The 11,463-nt window shown below is 32.0% G+C and overlaps 1 protein-coding gene across 1 annotated transcript; it reads right to left on the reverse strand.

The window, feature by feature from the left end:
- Window positions 1-5,376: 5,376 nt before the first annotated feature.
- Window positions 5,377-7,217, reverse strand: LOC7490775 (uncharacterized). The gene is made up of 2 exons (XM_002305609.4): window positions 6,703-7,217; window positions 5,377-6,608 (listed from the first exon to the last, which is right to left on the reverse strand). The coding sequence occupies exons 1-2, from the start codon at window positions 6,944-6,946 to the stop codon at window positions 5,590-5,592; spliced, it is 1,263 nt and encodes a 420-aa protein (XP_002305645.1). The 5' UTR covers window positions 6,947-7,217; the 3' UTR covers window positions 5,377-5,589.
- Between the last annotated feature and the right edge of the window lie 4,246 nt (window positions 7,218-11,463).

Here is an 11,463-nt window from a genome sequence, read left to right on the forward strand (position 1 = left end):
TTGAATAAATTAATCAATCCTAGCTAGGTTTTTATTTTATTATTATAATTATCAGTTTTTTGCAAAATTTGTTAATTAAGCTATTTTATTTAAATTATCCCATCTGAAACTTTTAGGATTAGCTAGAATAATGCTAAGTAACTCAACGAATTATTAATTAAGCTATTTTAAACACGTACTCTCAAGTACTGTAGAAATGTTGCGACACCTAACCTAAGTGATCACCACCCAAGTTTGAATCCTATCCATATACTATATATTTAACTCAATTAATATTAATTAAGATCTACAGATTAATTTGCTTACTAAAAAATGGATAGACACATGACTTACGTAGCTCAGTCGAACCGTTACCTTCTCATCCGCGTAAAGGCCATTATTCAATCCCAACTTACTACTTTTACTCTTTAAAACATGAGATGCAAGACCAGGTACTTAAACTAGTGATTTCTTTATATACATAATGATTAATGATTAATTATCTCGGGCAGAAGTTCATTGGACTTGAAGTGTGATCAAGCATAAGATCGAGGAAATTTATGTTCTTGCAAATAGAATTGCCAAGCCAGTACAACAGCACCATACCAAGAGGAAGCAACACTAAGATTGTAACATTATCGAAGATTGAAGCTTAACCATTCACTTGGCAATGGTGGGAACAGAATCTCAAACGAGTAATTGGAACGAGTTAGCTGAGTAGCCTTGAGTCAGATAAGGATGCAACAGAGACTCATCATACTGTGAGTTCTTTTGCTAATTAAGTTACTGGGCCATCAGATTGCCCTCCCCGTGTAGCATACCTCTGCATGTCACTCACGAGTCACGTGTGTGTGATAAATGCCAAACTCGGTACAAGCTTTCCTTGTTTTTTCTTCAGAATTGCTTTTCCTTCGAGGAAAAATGAATTAGACAAGTGAAGATCCTTCGTGAGCAATTTCTCAACACCATATTGCAGGGAACATGTTATCTGCAGAACCCCACCACTATAGCAGCGTCTCAGTGTCACAGAAATTTCCTGATTCTAACAGTAGCAAAAATATATAGTTCACTAAAAAGAAAAAAGAAAAAAATATATGATTATAATAACCTCAATCTCAAATTTAACGGATATAAGCATATAAAAGTCTTCAAATTTATAAAAAAAATTTCTTTTTCAAATACAAACTACCAATCACATTTGCTTACTATGCACCATCAACTATCAACCACTTGAACTTTTCATATCAAGCTATTAAATACCTTAATTAAAGAAAATAAATTAAATTATTTGAACTAAAAGATAACTAATTATTCAATACATAAACTTTATTTCTAAGTTGTTTGGATATTTTGAAACCTCATCAATTACATACCTTACCATATATATTTTTATTTTTATTTTGGGTCATTTGGAGAAATTTTATATATATATATATATATATATATATATATATATATATATATATATATATATATATATATATATATATATATATATGTTGGCAATGATATAGCAAGACATAAACCATTAAATGTTACCTTCCAGAAAACAATACAAATGTAGATAAAGCTAAAGCAGTCCTGGACACCTCCATTCATAAATATCATTTACGTACGTGGAAGATAAGACAAATAGAATGTCCTCCAACTGCACTACCAACCATATAGGTCATTCCAAGAGAAACCTTCAAACATTTTACTGCAGAATTCTTATATTTAGTAGATTTACAAATATAGTTAACGGTCTTTCCTTGTCATGGCAGGAAGACAGCTTGGTTTCATGTCCTAATGTTTAATGAGAGGTCCCATGCACAGTACAGGTCACGCCTTATTCATTGTGTTTTTTCTTCTTTTTTTCCTTCTTCATTTTATCATCCTTGCACTCAATTCAAATATCTCTAACATACCCTAAATCCCATTTTTTCGATTGATCCAGTGAAGAAATTCAATGTGTGATAGATATAGTAACAACACATATGATCAAATTCCTGAAAGTTTGAAACGTATGAACCAACAAATCTTGCAACAAATCTAGCTACCACATAAATGTGATATAGTTCTTATTGGTTGCTACCATTCTGCGCCCCTTAAACCAAATATTTGTGATCATTCCTTTCCAATGAATAATAAGACATTCATTCATCAATTTGCACAGGCAAGAGTCCCCACTGTATTATGTGTGCATGTCAGTACTCACAAAAAATATCACAATCTAGCAACTTCCAAGAGTATAATACTAGCTAGCTCTCCTCTAGTACAATAATTTGCTCGCACGAACAGGGCAATTTATGAGTCTTGCAAGAGATTCCATTATCAATAACCAGGAATTAAATATACGGGACCTAAATATATGTCCAACCTTAAACTTTTTTATAAAGACATGCGAAATGAGGACACGTATGCACGGAAGGAATGATACCTAGAAAGCAAGAACAATCAGTTCGCTTTAAGAACTAAGCAAAATTATTATAGGGACACATTGCATCACTTGTTAACTCGAATGCCCCACGTTTTGCAATTGCCTTAAAGCAAAATTGGAATTCAATATCGAAGTAGACACAATTAAACAATGGCTATGAATCTTAATTGGTTGTGAAATGTCGAAATGCATAGCCTCTTTGCTTCTTTTTTGCTCCTCAAATGTACGTATACTGACCAAATCAGACCAAATATCAGAGAATTTCAACGTAATCTTTATTCATGATGTTTTTTAGAAGATTCTGTCAGAAATCCTAGATGTCGAGTAATTGTGACAATCATTGTAGGATTTGCAAGGAATTTTATTTAAGACGGGATTTGAAGAAGAAAATGACAGAAAATCTTGTTTTTAAAAGAAGGAAAACATTAACCACGTATTGAAAAAAGAAGGTAATAAGCAGACAGTCTCAACAATCACCTTTTGTGCCATTTCCTCTTTGTGGACATTGCCTTCAGGCCTCTTTTATCATTGTATTCTTCAATCATCATTGCCCTATGGTCAAACCATTTGAACAAAGTTTCTGTTCATCTCGAAGACATGCAGAGCATATCATCTTAATTACAATTGCAATAAAGGTGAACAAATCATTAGTAGCTTTGAAGACAGGAAGACTAAGTGAAGGTCTTCTTTTCATCAAGACCTTACCCCTTTTTTTTTTTCATAATCATCAAGACCTTACCTTAAAATCATTCCAATTTAGAAAAACAATGGAATGATATGTTTGATTATATAGTAATTTAAGAGTTTAATGATTAACCTCTTAAATGAGCCAAAATAAAGGAAAAACATTGACAAATTAATTAATCATTGGATTGATTAAATAAGATTTACATTACCGATATATGGCATAATGGAAAAGGGTAAATCCATAGACAAGCTGTATTTGAAATATGTGTTTATGTAATTTTATGTACCAATAAAGAACAAAAGCAGGCTTAATTAAAGGATTGTATATCTAATAACTTTTTTTTAATAAAGGAAGATACGAGATGACATAAGTCTTGATGACTGTAAATTTTTTCTCTTGTAAATATAGGGATGAGAAAAATAACAAAGTTATCTAGAGTAATTAACCGAAAAATTGATTAGAAAATTTTTAAAAAATCAGTCTGGTTTTGTTTTTTTTGTTTTTTTTGTTTTTTTTTTTGAGTCGAGGCTCACCTCTAAACCATCTTCAATTGGGTAGGTGAAGGCCTATCCGGCCTTCTAATGAAAGAAAAAGAAAGAACAAGAAGATGTGCAACTACAAGCCTTCTATTGTAGATCTATCTGGGCAAAAACCTGAAGACTTCTCTGTTCTAAGAATTTTGTTGTAAGCCCACTCATGTTGCTAGACTAGAGGGTTCCTTTTTTTTTGTCAGAACTGGCCTGCTCGATCCGACTTTCATTTAATAATTGGCAGCCCAAGGTCCTGATTCCGAAACTTATAAACCATGACCATGCTACAAATATATTCCTTATTTAATTTGATTTATGCAAATTCCCAGGATTCTGTATTTAACTATACCTTTAATGGGATTTTTTATGGTGATCATAGAAGAGAAATAAAATAAAGAGGTGAAAGAAATTTACATTCGGTTTCGTCAAAGAGTGATAAAAACTCTCTTTCCTATTAAGATATATATATTTTTTTAATTTTCTCTCTATTATTTGTTTTTTTCTTTATATGTATCTTTTTTATATTGTATGTATCAAATAATTATACAGCTTCAATATCATAAAATATCTCTACCTTTAGCGACGTCTCAGTATTTGTTGCAACGGGGACTAAACTAAAAGACTTGATGTTTATATTTTCATGTTGTGTTAATAATTACCACCTCCATGAGCTCATGAGCTGAGGAGAAGGGAAATTTTTTTCTTTTCTTTTTGCATTTATCTTGCCCAGGTCAGGATAATGATTATTTTGTGGAGGATTTCACCCTCAGTAGATGGCCTGAAACTCCTCGCACGTACGTATAACCCACCGTTTGAATAGCCTAGGGTTTGATTGGGCCATCGGTTTCCAGGTGAAATCTGCATGAATTTTAGCTGAGTTCCTTATCATGTTTATCCGTTAATACATTATAGTTTAAAAAAAAAATTAAAACTTTTGTATTTTTTTCTTTGATTAAAATTATTTTTTTTAGTCTTTTCATATCGTTTTAACATGCTGATGTAAAATTAATTTTAAAAAATAAAAAAAATATTATTTTAATGTATTTTCAAACAAAAAACATTTTAAAAAGCAATCATATCATACTCTCAAATACCCCGTAATTTATCGATATCTTTTCTTCTTTATTTTTCAGGCTAGCTGTAATTTAACTGATGATGTTCGTCAAGATCTCGGACGCGAAAAAATAAAACACCTGGGCTAGAACTCAGTTGCTTCGCTTGTAAAATGATAAAATTAAGAGAAAGAATATTCCAAAAAAAAAAAATCCTCCGCTTCCCTAAAACTCTAAAAGGGGAGAATCGTCTGGTGCAAGAGGGACTGCCCTCCACCGCATTGCCCAATAATTGAAGCCCATAAACCATGTCTAAACCCAGCTGTCAATTATTCTCTTTTGAATGTACATGCATTTCTCTCTCCTGTCATCTCTACAAAAAAAAAAAAAAAACAAATTACAAGCAGCAATAATTCAATTATAGTTATTAAATCCCGTCTGTTATTTGAAAATCATAACATGGAACATCATCATGGTGAAATTTTAAATTAAATTAATTTTTTTTAATAAAATTCAATTAACTTGATTGATTTCTTAATAACTTGATAAACCTGGTTAAATTTAGCTATAACTTTATTATATCAAAATGCTTTTAAAAAAATAAAATAATATCACTTTAAATTAAATTATTGATCCGTAGCTTTGAATTTTTTTTAGATATGTACTTGAAATAAATATAAAAAATATAAATAAAATAAAAAATAATAATAACAAAAAAAAAGTGATTTTATATAGAAAATTTATAAATCTCACCTACACACAACCCATTCCAAACCATTCATGTTTCTTAATACAAAACGAACCAAATATAGCAAAAAAAAAAATAATGCTAATTACAAGCCCAATTATCTGTAGTTCATTATCACCAAAACACAAAATTTACACAAATAAAGACTAGTCGAAATACCACATATACCAGGATTACTGGGATACCCGACCCGGATTTACATCGGATGCGGTCCTTTTCATATCCTCCCCACCCGGGATAACCATGCCCGGATACCCTTGAACCATACCCGTGCTTGCATTCCGAACTCCGTAATAAAACTGTTGATTCACCCCATCAGAAACAACTCTAGCACCATCATACGGATCCATGGCCGCAACAGGCCTCATTGTCATTCCACTATACACTTGACCCATTCCTTGCACAGCTTGGTGGTATCGGATTGGCATTTGCCCAGTTGCAATCGGGTATTGTTGAGCATATGGGGAGCGAATTTGAACATTCCCTGGTGGAATTGTACCCTGAACATAATAAACCGGCATTTGTTGTACTGGAGCACCAGAATAATGAGAATCCGGAATATAATGCATGACTGGGTTACCCGGATACCCGGTTGGTTGTGTCATCGGTGGTGGCTCCATTGGTTCAGAATAACCCTCAAAGGGTGTCTGCTTCACCTGTACTGTTATCGGATCTGGGTAATCGGGTTTGGTCTTAACAGGTGGAAGATCCGGAATTGAAGGCATAGTAGGCACAACCGATGAAGTTGAGCAATACGGGGAAGAAACAACCGGGGCAGGAGAACCCGGATCGGAAGCTGAAACATTATCGTTCATAACGAAACGGGACTTCTGTTTGGTCTCATCCGAATTCTCCAACCCGAATAGATAATCTGGTACTTCAGAAATAATTGAAGAAGCCTCAGACCTTCCACGTTCAAGCCTCCTAGCGCCGGAATTAAGAGCATCAAAAAACCAGTTTTCACGGTTAGTTGATCCGTCAAGAAGTGAACTGATACTACTTGCTCTTGATGACTCCTCATTTTCTGTAGAGAACAAGAATAGCCTAAGCCGAGCCGAACGGGGGTTTTGATTTTGTAAAACACGATCATATTCATCCATCATGTTCTCAACATCCTCGTCAGTTGTTACAGATATCAAAGCATCAAGATCTTCATTTGGTAGTTGATACTTGACACTCAAGTTAACAATTCCTGAGACAAATAATATTATAAATGAATCAGAACAACGTATAAGTACTGAATGTTTATTTAGTTATGAATTAGGGTTATTTTTAATTCACAGTACCTGACAATTTTGATAATTTAGTGATGAGAGTAGAGAAAGTTGTGGAGCGATGGACAGCAACTATGCGAGTGTCACCACCAACATATCGGAGCTGATTGTCGTGAGGGCGGGGGAGAATTTTACCTCCGAAGCTGCACATGAAGCGCACGCGTGGATCATGCAACGAGTGATAATCGGACCGAGGAGAGGAGGCTACAGAATCTGTGGCGACTGAATCCAGCTCTGATGGATGCAGGGACGACATGTCTGAATATTACAGTGGTTTCGTTAGAAAACCAAGAACCATGTAAATATTGTAAACGAGGGGGTAAGTTTTGCTGCTTCGAATTTATTTAGGATGTTTGTCTCAGCAACGCAGAAGAGGCTGACTTGGATAGGGGACCCACTTACTTTATATAATCATGATTTAGTATTTATTTATTTATTTATTTATTTATTTATTTACTTACTTGTTGATAGCTGAAAATCAACATCTTGATGATGATGTACCCTACCTTGCAGGGAAAGAGGTTTTTATTGCACAAACGGGACTCGAACATGGATTTGCATTTTCTTTTATAGTGTTTGTGGTGGTGGGAGTTTGGGCGGTGAGATTGCTGTTTGATTGGTCATTGCTTGAATAAAGTTTTGTCAAACAATAACAATAATGATGCAAAGGAATCTATCTCATATATATGCTTTGATTTTTGTCAAGATTCATATGAACGTATCGATCAAAAGTTTGCATTGCCGAAGTAGGTATTGGTCACCACTACAATCAAGCAACGGACATTTTCCTAATCCAAATTACTTAAATTGATCTCATCACGATATATAGAAATATAAATAATTCAGGAAATTAAATAGTTTTTTTCTATATATATATCCATTAGTGTATATAATAAAAAGGGAGTTAATTGGTAGGTCCATATGGGGCTTGATGTATTAAATATTTTATTTAAAACCAACCTGAATGATCTTGATATAAGTTTCATTTTGCATATATATTGATCAGATCAATCATTTTATTTGATAAGATGAAGGCGCCTCCTAGCCTTATTAATTCAATAATTTACTACGTGAGCAAATTAAGGAAAGGTCCAAATTAAGAAGACATATCACCCTTGAATTCGATGAAAACAAACCATATATGTCCTTATGATCATGGAAAGATCATATGCTTGGCATCAACGAACAAGATTTTGATCGATCGTGTCAAGAAATATAAAATAAAAAGGCATTTTCAATGAATGCTGGATTAGTTGCTAAAAGGTCTTGTTTTTTACAAACTAGAGACTGAATTGTCGATGGTGAAATGAAGGCTTCAAATAATCCACCGCGTGTTTAAGAAAGGACTTTTTCCCTTTGGCTTTTGGTGTTAGGTTGGGCACTTGGAAGAGGCAAGCAGAGCTCCACCAAATCTAGACCGGCTCGGTTCGGTTAGGTCCCACATGTGTAGCTGTGGCCTTGTCTGAATGGGTGTTTTAACGTGGTGGCTAGTCACCATTTTTTGTCCCTGAGGATAATGCTAGCCCCACTCGATTGCTTCCACTATGCAACTTACTGTCCAATCACATAACAGTAATCGGTGTGTCTTGTAGCATAGCATTGCATACTGTGGGTCGAGGCCCCTTTTGGCAAGTTTGTAATTGGTCATTAGGGTTGGGAACACGTTCATCGTTTCTAGTGCCTCAAGTACTGGAAAATTGGTCGTGAATTACTCACGTGTGAAATATATATATATATATATATAGCCAGTGCCCATTGTAAAATTATTATTCATTGCATAAAGGTCTAAATAAATGCCCTATCGTTCTATTTACCGACCACCTCAACCATTAATTAAAAGCTTTTTTGGGTTGGGAATAAAATGGAAAAAAGGGGACGAAAAGGAAAGAAAAAGAGGTGAAAGGAAGGTTATTTTTCTTCTTCTTTTTCTTTTTTCGTTTGAGTAGGTGAAAATGAAGAGAGAAAAAAAAAAAGAGGAGACTGGAGAGAAAGAAAACGTTATTTTTTCCTTTGAAGGAATTTTTTTTAAAAGGAATAATTCTCTAGACGTGGAGCCATACTGAAAAATATCTGACACTCAAAATCAAGAAAAACCAAGTCTAAAACAGTTCCCTAACTAAACAGCGAATGAATCTCGATTGAGTTTTAAAGAAATTCTTTTGCTTTATTAGATCTGCAAAATTTCAAAACCCTTTCAAAAGGAATCACTAAATCTTATAGATGCGAAACAGGTTATGTTATTAGTCATGTCATGCCAATCTAACCAGTATATTGAGAAGAGAGAAAATGTTGTTTGGGCTACTTTTCAATCATGAAACTTGTCATTTTTGAGTTATCTAGTTCAATTCGATAATAAGAAGAATTAGACGGTGGTTGTTTTGAATTTTTATTTTGCTTAGAAAAATATACTGGGATAGAGAGAAAAAACCTTTTCTTAGTTTAATTTTGCATTTATTTTAAGCTGTTTTTTTGAATTTTTTTGCTTGGTTAGTTGGTTTTTGAGGTTCTAAAGATGTTTTTAGGTACTTTTAGGAAAAAAAAAAAACTATTTTTTCACACTAAAAAACCCATAGTTCTAATTTTTCAGCTGCTACAATGATAATTGGATTTTAAACAGGTAAAAGACACATTATTAACCTTAATTTTTTTAAAATAATACAGGAACGAACGACCTATCATCCTCCCCTTACAAAAAAAAAATAAACGAGATGACTTAAAAGTGCAAGCTTGCCCTAGGCCCACACTTTTAGGTTTTTTTAAAAAACTCATGCGCTTTAATTTGGGCCATCTAGACTCACGTATCTAACCTGATTTTTTTATCATTTTGTTTTTCCTATTTTTTTCTTTGAATAACCAATTAATTTACAATTGATTATATTTCTGAGATAATTTATTTTTACAAAAAAATAAAAACAAATATGACCTCTTTTTAAAAAAAAAATAATATGGGTTTGTTAGTTTAGTTTTTTCTTCTTCTTCTTCTTTGTTTTTTTTTGTTATGACAATTTTTCATTATCACTTTTTAAATCTTTTTTAGATATAATATTTTTAATATGTGTAACTAAATTATCATTTTATTATTTTTAATTGCATGATAAATATTTGTTGGTTTGGATTTTATATTTAATATATATATATATATATATAGTTTTATTTTTCAAGTAATGATCTTATTAGTCAATGTGCAATTTTTTTACTAGAGTCATATGATTTAATAGAATTAGTTGAATAGAATCTATAAAAGATTTTTTACAAAAAAAAAAAAATACAAGGGAAAACATGCAATTAACCTAGTTTTATTGGTTAAATATATAGAAGATTGACACATGGTCTCTTTGAGGATTTTCTTTTCATTTTGATTTACTATTTATTTGAGTTAAGTTTTGGTCTCTTGTATTATTGGTTGAGAGAAGGATGAAAAATGAAGAGAGAGAAAGTAGGAGAGAGAAGTCGAATAATTATGGCATTATTGACAACATTTTTTGAAGGAAAAAAAAAGGCATCAAAGAGGTTGTCTTAACAAATGAAATTAACTTGTGTCTACGAAATATTCTTTCATGATCGTAGAATGGAGATCACACTCGAGATCTTTTTTGTTTCAAGATCACTTTAATTTCATTTTTAAGTCATTTAAATACGGTTTTATGGACATTGTAGGGATGAGTTTAATTTCTTTAAAATGAAAATTGTGAAAAATAACATTTTGGAAAGATATAGAGGGTGACGTTTGTTATTCACTTATTTTTTCTAAAAAAAATGGTATGAAAAAAATATTATTCTTTTGCTAGTATCTATCAATAATAATGAAGTCTAAATTTTAGCAAGTAGCACTTTTATAGTTTGATTTTGTTTTCTTTAGTATTTAGAGGATTTTTATGAGATTTTAAAAATATTTAGGATATTAATGTAAGTGTTTTAAATGACTCTACTAAATATATATAAACAAAGTTTTCATATTAAATTTTTATAAAATTATTATTTGTATAACATTACTCGTAAATTAGTTACCTCTTAATTCTTATGTTATTAAGAGATTATAAATGCTAATTATAAATATATAGTGACGAGGTCCTAGAATTTTTTTTATAAAAATGGAATTTCCCTTAAATATGAGTTTTGGACTTAGAATTGTACTTGCAAAACAAATTCTCAGTGAAACAAGATATATTTCAATGCCTGAGTTAATATTTTAATTTTGAATGCTCAAGTGACAACCATAAAAATCAAGAAGTTTAAAAATATATTTTTTATATGTAAAGAACAATTTTGTGTTCTTTATGTGTTCACTGTATGGAGAGATTAGTTAGGTGTCTTTTAGTATTTTAGTATTGCTGAGATGATATCCTCTCCTTCTTTCTCTTTTACTAAACCTTACTAAACTTAAGAAATATATGACCTCAAAAAATATCTAGAAAATATCAGGAGCAACTCACAATAAAAAATGTTATTTAGCTGAAGTTATAGCTTGTACATGTAGTAAAAAAAAACAAAGAGAAAAGGAAAGGAGTGAGAGAGCTCGATTGGATTGTAAATTATAACTTGTACAAGTGGTAAAATAAAAAAGATAAAGAGAAATAGAAAATAAAGAAAGAAAAAAAAGAGTGAGAGAGCTTGGTTAGGTTGTGGCCCAACCAAGCATTAAGTTTGGAGCTCGGTTTGGCCTGGCGCAACCAAGCTATATTTTATTTATTTATATTATTACATACTAATTATGGTATTTATCATTAATATTGTACATTTGGTTCATAAACTTTTGAATTGTGAACTAAAAGT

Source organism: Populus trichocarpa, chromosome 4 (genome assembly GCF_000002775.5).
Source record: "Populus trichocarpa isolate Nisqually-1 chromosome 4, P.trichocarpa_v4.1, whole genome shotgun sequence".
Taxonomy (NCBI): Eukaryota; Viridiplantae; Streptophyta; class Magnoliopsida; order Malpighiales; family Salicaceae; genus Populus; species Populus trichocarpa.